Source organism: Pipistrellus hanaki, assembly GCF_964339955.1.
Source record: "Pipistrellus hanaki genome assembly, chromosome: 19".
NCBI lineage: Eukaryota > Metazoa > Chordata > Mammalia > Chiroptera > Vespertilionidae > Pipistrellus > Pipistrellus hanaki.
In genome coordinates, this window is record NC_140521.1 from 20,364,817 (window position 1) to 20,385,832 (window position 21,016).

The 21,016-nt window shown below is 49.3% G+C and overlaps 2 protein-coding genes across 2 annotated transcripts in view; one reads left to right on the forward strand and one right to left on the reverse strand.

Annotated features, from left to right (window-relative positions):
• The window catches only part of RFC5 (replication factor C subunit 5), a 490,240-nt gene that overhangs the window by 211,490 nt on the left and 257,734 nt on the right, over positions 1 to 21,016 (forward strand). The gene's annotated exons all lie outside the window — the stretch shown is intronic.
• Positions 1 to 21,016, reverse strand: part of KSR2 (kinase suppressor of ras 2) — a gene marked incomplete at both ends in the record, with an annotated part of 266,707 nt that overhangs the window by 30,959 nt on the left and 214,732 nt on the right. The window contains 5 exons of the mRNA XM_084868405.1: positions 7,290 to 7,657; positions 8,027 to 8,075; positions 11,136 to 11,208; positions 11,711 to 11,752; positions 17,143 to 17,311. Coding sequence (XP_084724531.1) covers positions 7,290 to 7,657; positions 8,027 to 8,075; positions 11,136 to 11,208; positions 11,711 to 11,752; positions 17,143 to 17,311 — 701 coding nt within the window. The remainder of the gene's footprint in view (positions 1 to 7,289; positions 7,658 to 8,026; positions 8,076 to 11,135; positions 11,209 to 11,710; positions 11,753 to 17,142; positions 17,312 to 21,016) is intronic.

A 21,016-nucleotide genomic window follows, 5' to 3' on the forward strand; every position in this document is an offset into this window, starting at 1 on the left:
ACCCTTCCCCACCAGGCCCCGCAATGCTGGTGCTCTAGGCTCTGTCCTGGGTCCCTGGGTGACCCCTCAGTCTTCCCTGGAAAAACGTCAGCTTCCCCTGAAGCCCACAGCTTCCATCGCCACTTCTATGCCAGTGACTCATGCGAGGGTTATTTCTAGCCCCAACCTTTCATCTGATCTGGAGACCAGCACATCCAGCTCCTTACTCAACACTCCTCCTGGGTGACTTGAAGTTTAAAGAGGGTAAGTAATTTGGCCAAGATACAAGCCAGGCACTGGGACATAAATCAGAGTAGTCAAACCACAGCCATCCCCTCTATCACCTGATATCCTAATAAATTCTATTTGTAGTGCCAAAGGCACCTGAGAGGAAATATACTGCTTCAAATTGCTGCTATCATGATCGTTATTGCTAGAATATCATCACTATTACTCTAGCAGCTAGGAGATACCAGTATGGAGTGCCTCCAGTTATAGGAGGTTTTAAGCTATAGCCTTTCTATATAAGTTCTTCAATTCTTTTTACTACCTTGCAAGAGAGAGAAATGTTACCCCATTTGCAGATGAGGAAACTGAAGCAAACAGGAGTGGAGAAGTGTGCAAAAGACTCAAATGTTTAAGAAGGGAGTGTTCATTCATACTGTGTTAATGTAAAAGCGAGTCACCAAGTGGGATTGCTGGCTGAGCCTATCCCCAATGGTACAGATCACCAATCGATGTTTGTATGTCACAGAGCTGCGGGCTCTTCACCAAAACCTGCATCGTTTTCCCCCAGGAACATAGGGAGCCATTTCTCAGCCCTCCTTGTGGTCAAGGTACCATGCCAGCCCAGAACACAGGCATGGAATGGTGTCCACCACTTTTAAGCATGTCTCACAGAAACCTCCCACATGTCTTCCCATGCTCTTCCCCCTAGAAGCAGAGAACCTGAGCCCTCAGAGGACTCCAACATATGGGAGTGGTCTTGGGTCCCTCCACACATGAAGAAAAGCCACATACCATCCAGGAACACCATCCTGGACTACTATGTGAGCCAGAAAAATGACTTCTACTGGGTTAGGCCACTTAATGTTTTTAGGCTTATTTATTACAGCAGCTACCATCAACCTGACACATACAACCTGACACATACAAACTGCACATACAATATGCCCCCACTTAATGCTGTCCACAGGTTCTGCAACTTTAAGGTAATGACAAAACCACTTTTCCTAGAGGTTAATTGGTATAGATAAGAGTTCCTGGAGCACATCATCAACGTTTTAATGAAACAACCTAATGAAACAATGTTATTTGCTGTATATTCAAACAACTTCCTTGAAGGATACACACCAAAATATGAATGTGAGTCTCTGGCTGGAAACATTATGGGTGAATTCCACTTCCTTCTTTTTGCTGATCTGCATTTTCAGTAACAAACAACTTGTGTTGTTCAGTTATTTTTTTTTAAGTGGTAACAGATGTCCCACATGCAAATTCAAGTCTTTGAGAGTGGCGGAAAGTGATGGCCAGTGGCAAAGTCTTCTTCACCCGTGCAAGTCCCCTGCCAGTCATGTGATCATTTACCAACAGGCATAGGCAATGTACATGAGATGATGCTAATAATAATAATGATAACGATGCAGCCCATTTATAGCACTTCCTTCACAAAAGTCCCGGACGCTTTACATTCCGGCACAATTAAAGGCAGCCACAGACAAAAAAAAAACCTTTCAGCTGTGCTTTATAAAGAGAAAGCAACTCAGCTCTTTGAACATAAAAGGAAGCCGATTCTACTAGATGACGAGGGACGCAATTTTCATATAACTCTTGTACGTTATATTTAGGACAATCAAACTGGCCTGAGGGAGAAAGAATCACAAAGCCCCGAGTACAGAGTCACAGAAAAAGCGAGTCGAGATCTCAATGGGGCAACCAGTTACTGTCTTAGCCGAAGGCGGGCGGGGCCCTCCATTTGTCTGTCTGTAAATAGAGCAGCTCGGCGCTATTATGTTTGAAAGCCTGAAAAATAGGAACTGATGTGGAGTTGGAAATACATAATCTACTCAAGAGCTCTGATATTTACCAGATTGAACGTGCTGTGCAAATGAGGCCCTAAGGGATTTCATTTCTACCGTGTCCCTGGGAGACAGGTGGGGGCTGGGTGGCGCACGCGTGGGGGCAAATAGTCAAGCCCGCATAACAGGGAAATTGCATTCACACTCAGGCACCGCCAAAGGGACTGGGGACATTCGCCAAATGGAACATTTTAAAGGTTCTTTGAGAATATGGGGGAATCCTTGGCTTGTACACAGGAGATGGCCTTCTTTTGTTACCAAGCGCCCAGGTCATTCTGACATGATCAAAGGTAGAAAAATCCGGTGATAAGCTATCGCTCTGAGAGGAGCCTGTACCCCTTGACCTGGGCCAGTAGCCATGACACAGAAGGCACATACTTGATGAATACTCAGATGTACATTTGCTCAAATCCAGGTTCTGCGAGTTACTTGCTCTTTTACTTCTCTGACCTCAGGTTTTCCCGCCTGTAAGGAGGGCACAGTGATGAAATGGGAGACCACCCCTGTGCCTGGCCTGAAGCAAAGCCCTTGCCGAATCTGTTGTTCTTTGGGTTCATTTGGCGGAGCTCTGCATTGGTAAATGCAGATGAGGGTGAATTAAATAAATGCCCCTCAACCAGGGAAATGGCTTCAGCGATGAGGATCAGCCGTGCCTGCTCAGCTTCACGCACGGGAAACGTGTGATTGGAACTGATTGGATAAAAAACAGAAGTGTGTCCCCACAGGAAAGGTTAAAAGATGTTTAACCTTAAGAAAGGGAATTTGATGACCAGAAAGGTCTATATGTCAGAAAGGGTAGAAATTTTCCCTGGCAGGTTTGCTTGATGGTTAGAGCTCTGGCCTGAAGACTGAAAGGTCTCAGGTTCGATTCCTAGTTAAGAGCATGTATCTTGGTTGCTGGTTCCATCCCCGGTCCTAGTTGGGGCACATGGGGGAAACAACCAATCAATATGTCTCTCTCACATCAATGTTTCTCTCTCCCCCCACCTTCCCTCCATTTCCCTCTTTCTAAAAATCAATGGAAAAAAATATCCTCAAATGAGGACTAACAAAAAGAAAAAGAAAAAGAAAGGGTAAACACTTGAAGTAGGAAGTGATGGGAAGCCGTATTTCAGGCTGTTAGAAATGCTGAAGTCAGACTGAAGGTCAGCCAGTGAGAAGCCCTTCGAAGGCCCGTTCACGGGCGGGTGGACGAACAAACAGCAGCGATTCACACCACGGACGACTGCTTGTTGTGTGGCCACAGAACTGACTGCTGATGCACGCAACGCCGGGTGAATCTCAACAGCATGATGAGTAACAAAAAGCCAGACACAAAAGAAATCCGCAGTATAATTCCATTTACATAAAGTTCAAGAACAGGCAAAAATAACTGGCGTGCTATAATTCAGAACAGGGGGAATGGGGGCGTATGGATTGGCTGGAAGAGGCACAAGGGACATTCTGGGGTTACTTGGGTAATAGCAAAATGGGTAGAAATTTTTTTTAAAATGCCCCTTGAGCCTGCACCCTTTCTTTAGGACGTTTGCCCTCACAAGCACCAGGTCCTGCCCTGTAACAACCCTCCAATGGCTGCCTGCTGCCCTCAGCATCAAACCCAGACCTCTCCCAGGCTCCTCGGTCCTACAACAGAAGGTCTCAGAGGACAGTCACATGGAGGAGGTTCTGTGCTGAGGCCTGAGCCCATGCAGATGATGAAACCAGACTCCAGGACAATGTTCTTCGAGTGGGTGACTTTGCACCAAGGAACAACTGTCAACATCTGAAGACATTTTCTGTTATCACAACTAGGGACTTGGTACTACTGGTATCTAGTGGGAAGCGAGGGCAGGATGCTGCTAAACATCCTACAATGCCCAGGACAGGTCCCTAAAAATGAATGAACTGGCCCCAAATGTCACAGTGCCAGGGCTGAGCTTGAGAGACTGCTGTAGGCATATTATTTCAAGAGAGCCCCTCCCCCGCAAAACTGGCTCCTGCCAGTTTCTTTACCCTCACCTTCTACCCTCTGCCCTCATGTTCTGCTACCACAGTCTTCTTGCTGGTCCTCCCCCAGAGCCATCAGAGAATAAACGTGTGTCATTTCAAGCTGCCAGGTTTGTGCTAATCGGTTACGACAGCCCGGGTGGCACCCAGGAATCCGCATGTTAACGGCCATCCCCCTTTGCCGGCTCTGACACAGGAGATCGGGTGGACCATACAGAGGGCAGCAGTGCCAGGCTGCTTCTCAAACACAGCCCAGTCTCAGGGACCCAGAGAATTCTGTTAGAGCTGGAAGGACCCCACCGCAAACATCCACTTCTACCTGCTGATTTTAGAGATGGGGAAACTGAGGCCCGAAAACTCCGCTGCAAGGTGGGAGGATGAGGCATGCTTTCATTCAACTGTGTCTTTCCTGGCTTTCAGATCCCATTTGGAGGTTTCCAAATGAGTTATTGTGCAGACTGTCGATAGCTTTTCTATCTCATAATGACCCAATCGTGGAACGATTTAGCAATCCTGCTAATTGCATTTGGGGATATAGCAGTTGGGTAACTAGTTGGTGATTACTCATTCCCAAGAGCCCTACACATTGCATTATAAGGAAGCTAATCTTAGAAATACTTGTTAACGTCGATGATAATTACTAAGTAATTGGCTAGAACACGCCATTGTGGGTTTATCCAGGATCTGCCAGGTAATTATCTGGTCTTGTGTTCCCTGTAAAATAAATCCAGAGTCCAAAAATGGTTCCGGTTTGTTGGCTATCATCCAACCACCGACCTCTGCCAGCTAACTGTGCGAATGCGAGCGATTAATCAAATTACTCAAATATTTGCTTTTGAACTGAATGTTAAGAAACCTGGATGGCCAACAAGTGGACGGTGCTAAATGGGAAAGAGGGGTGCACAGAGGCCCCCCCAAGATAAATATATAATCACCCAGTAATGTGGGATAAATGCCACTTCTTTGGAGGCTCATCTGCCTTCTTCACACAAAATACCAAAACACTTCAGAGACCAATTATTTGTCCCAAAGCTGCAGCGCCTTTATCATGGTGCCAGGAAGAGGCTGTGCTATTTGTGAAATCTGCAGGCAGTTATGATGCTCGGGAGGGGGCTCAGAAGAGGGGCCGCAAACACAGCTGGCTTGTAGGATGGAGAGACACATTTTCATAAGGACCACTTATTTGTCAAGGATGGCTGCTAACCGAGCCGTCTATTTCCAATTAGCCAACCCTTGGAAAAGGGGCGAGAGAGGCTTGGGTACCTGGGTTCCACTGACAACCCTGAAAAAGTTGGAGGGTGGAGGCAGGAGGTCCTTAGGAAGGCCAGGCAAAAGAGAAAAGACGGTGGATTTCAAATTTCTAATTTGGGGATGTGAAAAAAGGGATTAGAAAGCCAGAAGGTGACAGAAAGTTTGGGAGCAGACTGGGGGGCAAAGGGGGGAGGGTAATGGGCAGAAGGCCAGTGCTGGGGAACAGACCACCTTCCAACCAGACCTGTCGCCCCAAGGAGAGGCTACTGCCTGCCTGCTCATGAAGACATGCTGGGCAAGAAAGGGGGCTAAGGGCCTGTGTTGGCAGGTTGTAAAAATGGCCACAGAATGTCCCATTCTCTGCATCCATGCCCTTGCAATGTGACACTACAAATCCTCCCCTCCAGAGGCAGGGTCTGTTTCTCCATGCCTTAGGCTTAAGCGGAGGTTGACCATGTGACTTGCTTTGGCCAATGTGACACAGAGATGTGAAAGGCACTTGTCCATTGGGGCTTACCCTCTTGCCGTTCTCAGAGCCCTGGGATCATGATGGGAATGAGCCTGAGCTGCCCTGTTGGGGGGATGAGAGGCCACGTGGAGGAGAATCGAGGCACCCGAGTGGATAGTCTGCTATCCCAAAGGGCATCCAATACCGACCAGCCCCCATCTGATCTGTCAGCTGACCACAGACACATCTAAGAGCCCAGCTACTGAGCCTGGCTCAGTGCAGAACTGTCCACAGAATAGAGAGAAACTATGAAGTATGGGGGTAGTTTGTCACTCAGCAAAAGCTTACTGATACATTCACCTAATCAGAACCCCTCAGCTCCTGGATATTACCGGGGCTGATTATTTGAGAGCCACGGCTGTCCTGTGCAGAGTGGACAACCACCATTTTCACCGTTTAAGGAGAGTTGAAGGACTATACCCAAATCCCCAATCCTTTGCAAACACTTACCGTCTGACACATGGGTTCCAGTCAACCCACCATCTGCATCAACAATGGTGACAGACAATCACACTCCTTCTACCAACCACCAGGTCTTATACATGACTCCAGGAGGCTTTAATCACAAGGGAACAAATCAAAGTCACACCAGCTCTGCCCTGAGCCCACAGCTCCCGCCACGGACCTGCCGAGAAGTGAGGCTTATGTATTTGGGACATTACTGCTTGAGTTGAGTTTGGGGAGGCGGGGGCTCCTAATTCACCTTGTCATCACACGCTACCCCAGAACACCGCTGCTGTGGCCAGTCCTAATGCAACAAGGGAGTGGATGCTAGTTTGTTCCATACCTTAAACGTTCAACTAAAACTGAAGCTATTTTTTTTTCAATGCTCATGTCACTGGGCAAGGTTAGAAAGAGCAAATGCAAGAAAATCCCTACCGCCTGACATTTTCTAATGTGAGTCCTCTACTAATGACCCCTCTGTGTAACGACAGACCGTGGATCCTGGACATTTCAAAGCACAACGGTAAAGGCCCACACACATGCTCTGATGCTTTGAGGAAAGCCAGAGTTACAGCCATCAGAATCTTACTCCAAGGGTTAGCAAACTAGGTCCATGGGCCAACTCAGCCCATTGCGTGGTGCTACAAATAAAGTTTTATCGGTACACAGCCACGTACATCCATTTGTGTCGTGTCTGTGGCTGCCTTCACACTACAGTGGCTGAGAAGTTCCTATAGCAACTGTATGATTGCGAAGCTGAAAATATTTACTATTGGAAAACGTTTGCAGACCCGATTTAGTCCGATCCAGTTAATTTCCATATGGAAAAAGTGAGTTACACAGATGTGGTTTCACAAATACTTGAAGCACGGGGGACCTAGAACCGACTTCCCGACACCCCGTGCAGTGCTCTGCCGAGGAATTTTAGCATTCAGAGGGTTTTCTGGAAGGGCAAACCTTAAACCACACCCTGTGAATGGTAGAGCAAACCCGAATCCCCATTTCTGAGCCCTGTCAGAGGCGAAGCTCCCGGGGGGCCTGACCTGGTGATGATGGCCAGGTGGGGCGGGCTCATGCAGGCGCCCATGAACAGCACCACGTTCTCGTGCCGCGTCTGCCTGTAGGCCATCACCTCCCGCTTGAAGGCCTTCAGCTGCTCCTCGTTGTCCCTCTCGATGTCAATCAGCCGGATGGCCACCTCGCCGTGCCAGCGGCCGTGGTACACCTGCCCGAAGCGGCCCTTCCCGATGAGCTCGCCGATCTCCAGCTGCTCGAAGGGGATGTCCCACTCCTGCAGGAAGATGCTGGTCTGGCTGGCCTTGCGAGGGAAGCTCCGGGCCGAGAGGAGGGACAGGTTCATCTCCTCAAAGTCGTCCTCCGACTCCTCGGCCTCGTCGTGGCCCTCTTCGTTCTGTGGCCGACGGGAAACACTTAGCTGTCCCCGCACTGCCGGGGACACCCCCTCCCACCCTCCCAGGTATTCCGTGGAGCATACCCCCCTGGGGATTTATCTGGCCTCGAGCTGTTTTTTTAACCAAGAATGCAAATGGCTTGCCAACTTCTGCACAAGTAGCTTTTCCATGATGCTCACCACATAACGGCCCATTAGGCTGGTGCCGGGAGGGGTCACCCCTTGGTAGTTGTCCCAGTGTTAGGACAGCTATCACTCAGGACCCGAACCCTGACCACCCCAGCCCTCTGCATCAGCAAGGGCATCACTCGACCTTGCCGAGCTCCAGGAAGCCCTGGGAAAGCTGGCTTCGCCATCCCCAGTTCTCACCTCTGAGGTCGGCTCCACTTCAATTTGAAGTAATGGGTTTCCTTCCAAGCTTTAAAGAAAGAAAAATAAAAGTGACCCTCAGGTGCAAAGGTGGGCCTCTGCATTGAGCTAATTCTGGTATAAGAAGCCCCCAAAGTGAGAAGCCCTCACCACCACACCTTCACCTCGAATTTCACTTCAAGGCTGCTGTGAGAAATAGTCCATAACCTCGCCTTAAAAAGCAGCACACGAGGACCCTGTTTTCAATACATTTTTCTGGGCTGCTCGGGCTCATTTTTCATGACTGTGTTGGTTTCCACTAACCTAGCAGCTTCCTCATACACTGCCCTCAATGTCGCGGGTGGAAGAGTCCTCGGAGCCCTAGGTGTTCCCTAGGAGAGTATTAATCAGGTCTCCAAGGTTCACTGGGATTTGGTATCTTTTTAAATGATCTGAGTGTTCATGTGTTCATTCATTCATTCATTTGTTCACAATTCTGTGCCAGGAACAGTGCCAAGCTCTTAGAAGGAAACAAACTTGAAACTGGCTCCTGACTTTAAGAAACATTCTATTACCACTGAAGGAAACTACAGCGAGTACACAGATATCATGCAGAAAGGCAAAACAAGGGCCCAAGTCAGGTAGGAACTGAATAAATGGAGTGACATGGAAATTCCCAGGGGAGAGGATTCCTGGATGGATCTGGGAGTCCATCATGTTTACTTGGACCTTGCACTGAATCGAGATGTGTGGAATGAGAATGAAGAGGAGGGTCTACGGCCATACCACCCTGAACGCGCCCGATCTCGTCTGATCTCGGAAGCTAAGCAGGGTCGGGCCTGTTTAGTACTTGGATGGGAGAAAGCAACACTGTGTTGGACTGGAAGAGGAGGAAGCAACACTGTGTTGGACTGGAAGACACAGGTGTGGGTGTGTGTGCAGGAGCAGGCCTGTGCATGAGATGCTTTCACAAGCTCATGAGCTGCAGTTGTGTTGCAAACCTGGGAGCATGCTGGGTATGGCACTGGGGGCCCAATGGGTGTGTGCATGTGTCTGTGTGTGTGCGTGTGTATATGTGAACACTAAGTATATATATTGAAGGTATAGCGTGGGTATTATGGGATGTGTTCTGTGCAGTTGTCCGGGCCTGTGAGTGTGGTGTCACTGGGTGTGTACTGAGGCTAAGAGGGGATGTTAAAGTACATGGGATGGGAGGGGAGGGGATATAGGAAAAGTGTGTGTTAAAGGGTTTCTGGGGGGTGATTTAGAGGATGTGTATGTGTTTATAGGGTGAGCTAAACAGGTGGGAGGAAAGAATCAATGGATGCCATGCCCCCTTCCTCTTTCCCCAGCTCAGCAGATTCTCCTACCACCTCCTTATCTGGAGTCTCCCCTATCCTGACCCTCAGACCCCAGAAAGCTGCTGACCCTGCCGACAGAGTCCACCTGCTCATTGGAGGGGCTCCCGGTGAGAAGGCTAAGTCTTAAAGACTAAGAATTAGCAGGAGAAAGAAGGGGGTGACAAAGTGGCATTTGCCATCATGTTAACTACATACAGTTATTCTGACAGGAGGCGGAATGACACAGCACAAGGATAGCTGATATGCTGGGAGCCCAATGCCCTGGGGAAGGCTTGGGTGGAACAGTGAAGCTGGGATCCCTCCTCATATCCTACCACTCGGCCTTTCTCTGTTACATCCAGGAGAGGCTGCAGCAGCCTGGCTACTACATCATTTACCCTCTGTGAGGAGGTAGCGCCCATCCCCAGGCACATGTAAGCAGACTGCAGGCACGGATTAACTCTGTTTTCTTGCTGGGACTCCCTGGCTGTCGGTTCATAACCTGGAACCTGTCTCGCACAAGTTGTGGAATTGGTTTGTGCAGGGCAGAGAAATGATCCGGAGCTCTATGTCAGCACAATATCCCCCGGCAAACTGCTGCTCCTTTGATTTCAGAGATGTACCACTTGGGTCTTTAACGAAGCCCGTAACACGGGTCAGAAAAAATGGAGCAGTTAGCAGAGACGGAAGAAAAACAAAGTAGGCAAAAATGTGAGTTGAGAAACCAGCAAATCGAAACTAGGTGTTAGAACATGTTAGGACATGCCCCAGACTTTGGTCATAATCAGAGAAGTTCAGGAAGACTATTTCACTTCAGCTGCCCAACCACTGTCCACCCGGAGGCTAAAGATGCCCACGCAAAGATGTTCCTTGCGGAATTGAGTACAACAGTGAGATGTGGGAAGATGTAAGATCCTGCAATCAGGAAATGGGTAAGGAAATTGCCCCACATTGATACAACATTCTACAGCCATTAAAAACAATGTGTGCAAAGTGTCTTGAATAATATGAAAAATGCAACATTATAGCATTCTCGGATTAAAAATTAGGATAGAGACTGTGTATAACATGGATCACACAGAGATCAACTGTGAATAGAAAGAGCACATATCTAATTTTTTTTTTTACAGAATTGTCCAAATTTTCCAAAAGTAGCCTATATTATTTGCGTAATATTGAATAGTATAAGCCTGAGGTCAGTGAACTTGGTCTGTAAAGGGCCAGATGGTAAATACTTTAGACTCTGCGGTCTATATGGTCTCTGTCGCATTGACTCCACTTGGTGGTTGGAATCTGAAAGCCACAAGACAGTATGTTGCAAACAAATGTGTGTAGCCATGTTCCAATAAAACTTTATTTATAAAAACATATGGCACATTGGATTGGTCCACCATAGGCTATAATTTGCTGATCCCTGGTATACACCTAAATTATACCTTTTAAAGAGGGGACAATTACATAGAAGAACGACTCTTCCATTGAGTGCTGGCTCTGGCCTGCACACTGTCTTTCTGATCCTAGGAGGGCCGGGGGAACAAGTCCAGCCCCTAGCAATCATACGTGACAGGCAGGGCCAGGGGCACAGGGCAGAGCTGACTCCTGGGGGCCTCCTCTGCCTGGGCTGCCACACTCTCCCTCTCTTTGCTTGCCTCATCCCATGTCTCCGCTTCCCCACCCTGCTACGTCTCCCTCCCCTCCTCCCCCCTAGGATGTCAATTCCAGGAAGAGGAAGGTAGAGGGGTCCTGAGTGGACTACAGGGCGGGGGAGGAAGAGGCCACTGTGCACTTACATGGGATTCGAGGTCACTGGATGCAGGACGACCTGGGGCGCCCGGGTCGGTGTCTCCAGCACTGGCACCACATCTGACAGCAGAGATTAGACGGTCAAGACATGAACGTGGGGTCCACACCCACCAAAACCTGACTTCTGGAAGCTAGTAGCTGCTCACCAGCTCGTGGGTCCCTGGGGGCGGGCCAGTCCCCTCCCCTTCCTTGACCACCTGCTTAGATGCACCAGTGGTCCAGATGGCATCCTGACCAAAATTCCCTGTCGTTACCTAGGGGGCTGCCAGGACCCCCACGCCTCTGGTCATCTCCAAATCCTCCCCATTCTTGATTCCCTTTGGAATGACGAGGCCACATAGTTGACCACCTCTCCCCTTCCACTTGGCTCTGGACCTCTCCTGCCCAAGACCACCTCGTTGGTGCCACTGCACCCTTGAGACCCCCACGCTTTCCTTTCCCACTTCCACGTCCAGCCACTGTCCCGGGGCCAGTGATCCCACCACCACCCTCACTGAGCTTGTCCACCTGACATTCACCTCCATCCATCCCACTCCGAAGGGGATGAGCTCCAGGGACTCACCTGGGAAGATGAACTGCTGCTTGTACTGGTAGTAGTGGGACGCTAGCAAGAGAAAGAATTCACCAAAGTGAGTGCTGCCCTAGAGCAGTTCCTTTGGGGACCCAATTGGGCTCCCACAGCCACAGTGTGGATTCTCTGCCTGCCCTTAAGGGTTTCCAGACTCCTGCAAACACCCAGAATTCCAAGGGACTCAGACATGTAAAGACACCAGAGCATTAAACACCCAAGCCAACCCTCTGGTTAAAAGCTCCCTGAATACAAAGCACCCCAAGTCAGAGAGTCACTGGAGCACAGTCCCATTTTTGGCAAATGCATAAGAATGTACACAGAGAAAAGTCTGTGGAACCACAATCTAAAATGTTAATTTTCCCCTTTGGGCAGAGTGATTGCAGTGACTAAAAAACAACAATGATGAGTTTCCAAATTCTATGCATTGAGCATTGTATTAGTTTTCTTATTGCTGCTGTAACAAATTATCACAAATGTTCTGGCTTAAAAAACAAATTTATTGTCTTACAGTTCTTTGGAGGCTAAAAGTCTGAACTAATTCCTAAGGGGCTAAAATCAAGGAGTGGCCAGGACTGGTTCTTTCTGAAGTTTCTTGCCTCTTCAGGCTCTTGGGGCTGCCTGCATTTCTTGGCTCACAGCCCAGTCTGGGCTTCCGTCTGACACTGCCTTCCTCTGTCTTTGACCTTCTTGCCTCCCTCGTCTGAGGATCCTTGTGATTACATTTAGAGTCCCCCAGAAAATCCAGGATAATCTTTCCACTTTAAGATCCTTCTGCCATATAAGGTAACATATTCACAGATCCCGCGATTAAAACGTGGTCATCTTAGGGGACCATTAGTCTGCCTACCACAAGTAGGAATTAATTTCCATGTGTAGGGAAAAACTCATATAAAAGAAATATCCTCAACGTCACTGCTGATTCTCCCACAATTCATTTACTTCCATTTCATCCCTCTCAGAGGCCAGTTCTTCCAGACAATTCCCAGGGTTCGAACTTACTGGGGGAGGGGTGGTGAAGGACCGGAGCAGGGGAGCCACTGTGTGTCAGGGGCAATGGACAGATCACACAGAGCTTCCTAGTCTCAAGTAAAGGAAGTGAGCAGGGATGGGCTCTGATACGAGTCTCAAAGGTTGAAGACACTCCCAGAAACAATGCTATTCATTCAGAGACAAGTCACAGCTGGAAGCTGGCTCACAGAGGATTAGCACAGTGGTTCCAAGCCTGAGGTCTGAGGGCAGGGTTGAATCCTTGCTCCTCTGTTGGCTGTTTGGGAAAGCTTGGGCAACTCTCTCCAAGTCTCAGTCTCCATGTGTATACTGTAGAGGTGATGAGTCTCCCCCTTATAGGGCTGAGCTCATCCTTATCCTCCTCCTCCAATAATCTAATAAAGAGGGGATATGCTAATTGATCATCACTCCATCACAAAGATGGCTGCACCCACAGCTGAGGCCAAGTTCCCATAAGGAGCCTTAATAAGCAATCCACAGGGACCTGAGGCTCCACTCTCCCCTGCACCCATAGGGCTTGGCAGGGGACCTCAAGGTGCATCCCCAGTGCTGGGTCAGGGGAACTCAGGCCCCCTATCTTGGGGCCGGGCCAGGGGACCTGAGGCCATGCTTCCTGCCCAGCAGGGCTTGACAAGGGTGGGACTGGCTGGGTCTGGATCTAGCCCAAAGGGTGGGGGAGGGGAGTGGTGGCCGGGTCTGGGTCTCACACGATTTTGAGGCACATGTGCATGGGTGGGGACTTGACTCTGGGTCCCATGGTGCACCCCAGACTCTGACAAGAGGAAGGTTTTCATATACATTTTACTAATTTTCTTTCATCTCTGACACTTCTCTTAGAGAGATGGGGTAAATAGCAATATTAAATTATTTTCTAATGAATCCCCTTTTAATGTGCACAAATTTTGTGCACCAGGCTACTAGTATGAAATAAGAGTGCATAGTAGGTATGGAGTATGTATTGGCTGCTTTGAATGAGCCAATAACTTTGGAAGCTGTCTTAACAGACAAGAATAATTTTTTAAATTATTATTATTATTATTTTAAATATATTGTATTGATTTTTTACAGAGATGAAGGGAAAAGGATAGAGAGCTAGAAACATTGATGAGAGAGAAACATCGAACAAATGCCTCCTGCACACCCCCTACTGGGGATGTGCCCTCAACCAATGTACATGCCCTTTACCAGAATCGAACCTGGGACCCTTTAGTCCACAGACCGATGCTCTATCCACTGTGCCAAACTGGTTTCAGCACAAGAATGATTTTTAATTAAGAGGCAATCAGATAGCTTCAAAGAGCTAAGCCATTAGCTGTCCTTGAGGTTGGACTTGATGGGATAATCAATCCCCACCTCCAACTCTACCCCAGGGTGGAGAGCAAATCCTGGCATCTCAGGATCCCAAGTGCCTGGTCTGGCACCTGTAGCAGTGGGTGCACAACTCATGGTTGTTGAATTAACTCCCTTTATTTTAGCTCAGCAAGTGCCCAAATTCCAGGTAGCTGAAATCCAAACAGATGCATTTTTTATTCTGGAAATGAGTTGCCAGGGATGGGAAACACAGCAATTCAAGGTTACAGAGCAAAGCTTTTTTTATTTTTAATATTTTATTAATTTATTACAGAGAGGAAAGGAGAGGGATAGAGAGCTAGAAACATCGATGAGAGAGAATCATCGATCAGCTGCCTCTTGCACACACCCTACTGGGGATGTGCCCGCAACCCAGGTACATGTCCTTGACCAGAATCGAACCTGGGACCTTTCAGTCCGCAGGCTGACGCTCTATCCACTGAGCCAAACCAGTTTCGGCCAGAGCAAAGCTTTAAAATAAAACCAACCTCCACGATTTCTGGGACCTTCTTCTGCTAGTAAACTAGGTGTGTGTGTTTTTTTGTTTTTGTTTTTGTTTTTAATTGCATGCAGGCAGTTTGCTGTCAACAAGGGGCTAAAATTAAAGAAAGGAAAATACCCGAGGTTCTCAATAGGCTTAGCTGATCTCTACCCTCCCGGCGGGAATGGGGCTCAGTGGCCGCAGAAAGGTTAGCTGGCAGTGACAGCCTTTCAGGAGGAGTGGCTGGGCACCAGAAGAGAGCCCTGCTCTGAGGAGGGACAGGTGCCGGGCAATGGGACATCCTGCAAATGCCTGCGTGCACAGAGTCAGCCCCTCCTCGACTCTTCCTGCAGGAGCACAGCTGTGCCTGGTGACTGAAGGGAGGGAGTGGCTGGGAAAGGGAAGGCGTCACTGTGAGCCCTGTGCTCGCTGATAAGGGACACCAGCGAGTGCTGGGGCATCTGGTGGCTCCTGGGCTGTTGGCATCACGAGGTCATGAAGACTGAGAAGCTTAGATGATCAGATGTCAGAGGACCGGAGGCCACTGTGAAAGTGCTTCCACTCGGGAGACCTCCCCCCCCCGACCCCCGTCCCCCGGGTCCTCCCTAAGACCTCCCCAGTCAAAAGACTGAGTGGTCCGTCTTCTGAGTGGAAGGATCCAAAAGGAAGGACCCCTTGCCTCCACCTTTCAGTGGCCTCCTACTGTGTCTTCAATCAAATCTAAATTCCTGCTCGGCCAGTGTGGCTCAGTTGGTTGAGCATTCTCCCATGCCCTAAGACAGTGGTCAGCAAACTGCGGCTCGCGAGCCACATTCGGCTCTTTGGCCCCTTGAGTGTGGCTCTTCCACAAAATACCACAGCCTGGGCGCGTCTATTTTGAAGAAGTTTAAGTTTAAAAAATTTGGCTCTCAAAAGAAATTTCAATCGTTGTACTGTTGATATTTGGCTCTGTGGGCTAATGAGCTTGCCGACCACTGCCCTAAGAGGTCACTGGTCCATTCCAGTGAGGACACATGCCTGGATTTTGGACTTGGTCCCCAGCAGGGGGCATTCAGGAAATGGATCATTGATGCTTCTAGTTATCTCTCCCTTTCACTTCCTCTCTCTCTCAAAATCAATAAAAACGTATTTTTTAAAAAAATCTAAATTACCACCCTGCCCACAAGGCCCCGCCAGGCCTCATGCCTGCAGCTGTCTCACTTGGCGCCCTCTGCCTTGTTTGTGGCCCTCAGGCCCTGAACAACTATTCAGCTCTCCTGTGGCAGGGCCTCTGAACATGCTCCCTCTCTCTGCCTGGATACTCTCCCCATCTTCAGGACTCACCTGCCACTGACATTTCCACTTGAACTTGTTATCTTCTTCAATTTGCTCCCAGCACTGTCCTTCCTATCATTTTCATGTGTGTGTTTGCTTGGTTCAAACCTGTCTCTCCCACTAAGCTACAAACTCCATGAGAACAGACTGTGAGAGGCAGAACAATCCCCACCCTCCCATGTCCTAATCCCTGGAAACTGGACTACATTACTTCACATGGCAAAAGGGACTTTGCAGATGTGACCACGCTGAGGGGAGATCATGCTGGGTTCTCTGGGTGCATCCTAAATGCAATCATAAGGGTCCTCATGAGAGAGAGAGGTTGGAGGATCCGAGTCAGAGTCAGAAAAGGAGATGTGAGAATGAAGCAGAGGCTGGAGCAGTGTGGGACCACCAGCCAAGGAATGCTGGCAGCTACTAAGAGCCGTCAGGCAAAGAGATGGATTTCCCCCCCTAGAACCTGGCAAAGAAAACACCCTGCTGACACCTTGATTTTCAGCTCAGTGGCACACAATTTGGACTTGTGACCTCCATTACTATAAGATAACAGATGTGTCCTGTTGTAAGGCATGAAGCTTGTGGTAGTGTTACAGCAACAACAGGAAACTCATACTGGACGTGTCTGCTTTGTGCATGCCCCCTCCGTACACAGTGCCTCGGACAGTTCCTGGTACACAGGAGATGCTCAATAAATACGTGTTCAGGAAATAAATACATGGATGTGGTCAGAAGGCCAGAAGACAACTTAAAGAGAGGGAAAAACTGCAGCCCTGGGCAGGGCATGAACTCGAGTGGGAATGTGTGAGGCAGAGGAATCCTTGTGGTCCTTTCAGAGGTGAGAAAGCTGAAGCCGGAGGTCACATGGCAGGGGTGTGAGAGAGGATACTGAATCCAGAACTCCAGCCTCTCCTGACGTGGGGGTAAGACTCAGAAAGCAGCACGCTCAGGCGTGTGGTCCCTGAGATCCTGGGCCCAGGGTCCCCTGCCAGTTTCAACGATTTAGCTCATAAGACAACTGCCAGCTGCCCCTGTGACTTAGCCTTGGGTGGAGACACCAGCTTGCTGCTGACCTAGTCTTTGCTTCTCGGAGCCTCCGTGTCCTCGCCTGTTAAATGGACCTGATAATACCTCGAGGCAACTCTAAAAGCAAGTGAGGTCATGTGTGGCAAGTGTCCTGCACATAAGACTCACTCCACCTGCCTTCAGGCGTGCCCCCAAGTGACCCTGGCATGAACCCAACACCTCCTCGCCTCCCCAAGCACTGAGGTACCTGGCAGGTTGAAGGTCTTCTGCTGCCTGGTGCACTGCGGGGAAGGGTGGAGGGGAGAGGGCGGCGTGGCGCTGGGCGGGAGGGGGGGTGCCGGCGAGGAGGGCGTGGAGGACGTGGTGGACGAGGGGTTGCTGCTGGAGTCTGGCTGGTAAGGGACAGGGATGTGGTCCTGCAGGAAGAAAACAGGGCGCGGGGCGCAGTGAGAGTGAGTTGAGCAGGAAGAGGCCCACCCCAGCTTCCTCAGCCCCGGATCCCCACCAAGTGGCATCCAGCTGTGGAAGGAACGGTTTCTGTAATCAGGTTCCTGCCGACTGCCTGGGCCCCAGAGTGAAGGCTGCCACAGAATGCAAGCACGTAGGTGACAGCCACGCTCCGTTCGCTCAGAATGGGAAAGAGCCACGCAGAGGTGCCCGGCTGCTCTTCCCACCCCGACACCTCTCCTTCCGGGTGTTTATTAAAGAATCGACAGCCAGCCAGCTCAGGAGAGAGCGTGAGAGGAGCCTCCGCACTCCCCCACTCCTTCCCGCCTCTCCACTGGAACCAGCACTGCCTCTCCTGGCCCCCGAACCTGCTCTAAAGCAGATGAAGGTAGAATTCACACGTGCATCCTCAGAGTGGCCCTGGTGGGCGAGTCAGGAGCTGTGGAGTGGGTTGAACAGTGTTCCACCTGGAACCTCAGAGGGGTCCTTACTTTAAAAAAGGACTCTACACGCCATTAACGTAAGGATCTAGAGATGAGATCATCCTGGGCTGGGGTGCGCCCTAACTCCAATGTCCAGTGTCCTTATAAGAAACAGAAAAGGAGAGACACGCGGAGGAAAAGACACGCACACATGGAGGTAGAGGTTGCACTGATGCTGCTGCTGCAAGCCAAGGAACGGCAAGGACTGCGGGAGCCACCAGAGGTTAGGAGAGGTGTGGAGGGATTCTCAGGGTCTCCAGAGGAACAGCCCTGCTGACACCTTGATTTCAGACCTCTGGCCTCCAGAATAAGTGACGGATGTTTTAGCTCCCAAGGCTGTGCCCATTTGTTACGGCAGCTCCGGGAAGCAAATGTAAGCAGGGTCTGCAATAGCCAGATGCCAGGCACAGTGTGGTCCTTCAATAAATGTGCGCTAGACAAAGGGGAGAAGGAAAGAAAGAATGAAAGGAGGAGAGTTGGAGGGGTGGAGAAAAGGAGAGAGGGAGAGAGAAGATCTATCTCTTCCTACTAGACTATGTTGTACTCATCTTGGAATCTGCCGAACTTAGCACAGAAACAAAAACTAAGAGGTTGCTCTTAAATGTTACATGAATAAATGAATGAATGAATGAATGAATGAATGAATGAATATAAAAAAAGGAAAAATGGAAGGAGAGATGGAGGGAGGGAGAGGAGGAACTGTCTTTATAGAGAAAGTAATTATCTTTACTTCCTTGAGGATAGGAACCATGTCATTCTCTTCCATGTAGTATAGCTCAGGGTTGAATAAGAGAGAGAGAAAAGAGAGAGAGAGAGAGAGAGAGAGATGATGCCCACTTTCCCTGGCAAAATCACTCCCATAGGAGGGGACTCAGATCTGAATCCCAATGGGACCAGCAGCAGGAGGCTGTGTTCCACTGGAAGGAAAGTCAAGCTCCCACCTCATGCAGGGAAACATCCTCCAGGACCATCCAGTCCAAGCCCTTCACTCTATAGATGGAGCACTGAAACTCCAAGCGGGGGGAGGGGGAGTGCCTTGTTGGAAGCACAGAGTTAGCGGCCCAGGTCCCACCTTCTGGCCTAGAAGCAGAAACACAAGGCTGTGCCATCTCCACACTTCCTCCCCATTCATCTCCTCCATCTCCACTTCCTCCTCCATCTCCCCATCTTCATCCATCTCCTCCTCCTCTGCCTCCCTCCCCCTCTTCTTTCTTCTTTTTCCTCTTTTCTCCTCCTTCCTATTCCTCCTCCTCCTTCATATTCATCCTTCAGCTCTTCCACTCCACCTCCCTCTTCTTCTTCCCCCTCTCTTCTTCCTCCTCCATCCTCTTCCTTCTTCCACTTTCTTCCTCCTAATCCTCCTTGTATTCCTCTTCCTCATTCTCTGTCTTCTTCTTCATCCATTTCCATGCCCGAGTATACAGTGCTGGACTAAATTCTTTACACATATCTCTGTATCCAGTTCTCTCCAGAATCCCAAGAGTAGTGTCTGCTATGGCACTTCTCATTTTACAGAGGGAAACCTGCAGGCAGAGAGATCTTGCTCTGATCACACAGCAAGTGAAGAAACTGAGTTCCAGGCCTTCTGACTAAAAAATGCCAACTCTAACCATTATGCCGAATGAAAAAGCTGGGCTTCTGCGAACCTGGATTGACGGAGCTAGACCGGAGAGGAGACAGACAGCAATGAAAAGGAAATCTTCAGACCAAATTGGCTTAGAGATCTATTGCACTAACTACATCATTGCCTGACAAAAAGAATCTGTGTGAAGCCAGTGAGAAGAGAAAGAGGGGAAAAAATAACCCAGCTCTATGATAGATTCTATCCACCTTCATGTCAAAGCCACTTTCTTAATAGAGGTTAATTTATTTCTCTTATCAAATTCTCCTGCTGGCAGACAAGCAGAACGATGTCACAGTAATTGATCTATCGGACCCGTGTTTCTGTCCCATCTGACACCAAGAGGCTCATTGTGCCTATAAATTGAGAGGGGAGGTTTGCGATGGCTCTGAGCTCCTTGTCCCCAAGATGCCACAAAGGGAAGGCTGGGTACAGGCATGCGGTTACTTCCCAGGGGCCTCATTGTGCAAGCCCCCCCCCATCCCTCCCAGAGATGGGGGTCCCCTCTCCCAGAGACCTACATCTTTCTCAAATAACAAAGCAAAGTGGACCCAGCAGGAAATTTTGATTGGAAACCCAAGATGTAAGCTGATAATAGCTAGAATTTCCTGGTCACTTACCATGTGCCAGGGAACTGCGCTAAATTCTTTCAATGTTGATTATGTCATTCTTCCCACAACAACTCTCTAAGGTTGCTTTTATTACCCACCATAGATGTTTTAAAACATGGCCACAAATTCCTCGGACTCTTCCCATCAACAGGATGGGGTCTACATCTCCTCCCTTGAATCTGAGTTGGCTGTTTCTATCAGTAAAATGCAACAGAATGGTCACTGCCAACCCTTGGCTAATGCAAGTCAAGATACTGTCAGGTTATAAAAGCCCATGTGTCTCCCCCGCTGTTTGCTGAAGCAGCTGCCCCTCAAACCCTGAGCGGCCATGGAGAAGCCTAACTGTGCTGAGGCAGCCATGTGGGAGGGAAGCCCAGGCCACAAGGAGGTCCCCAAGGAGGGGCTCCTGTGGAGCTTCTACAGAGCCCAGGCCCTGACTCTTCCCAGCCTGGGCACCAGACCTGTGAGCGAAGGAGCCTCTGGATCGGGACTGGCAAACTTTTCAGGTAACAAATCTATTGGGCTCTGTGAGTCATGTGGTCTCTGTCGGAACTACTCAATTCTGCCATTGTAGCATGAAAACAGCCATAGGCAATAAGAGTGTGGCTTGTTCCAATGCAACTTTATTCACACACACACACACACAGATGGTAAACTGGATTTGGCCTGTAAGCCATAGTTGCCAAACCCCGTTCTAGATTATTCCAGCTCCCTGCTGTGTAAGTTTTCCCAGTTGAGTCCCTGGACCTTATGAAGCAGAGATAAACAATCCCCCCTGTGCCACTTCTTAATACCTGCCCCATAGACTCCAGGAGCATAATTAAAGGGCTGTTGTGTATACCACTAAGTTTGTGCAGCAGTGCATAACTGGAATGTACCCATTTTACAGACAAGAAAACTGAGGCTCTGAGGGATTCCATTACTTGCTCAAGTCTCACAGCTGGTAAATAGAGGAAGCTA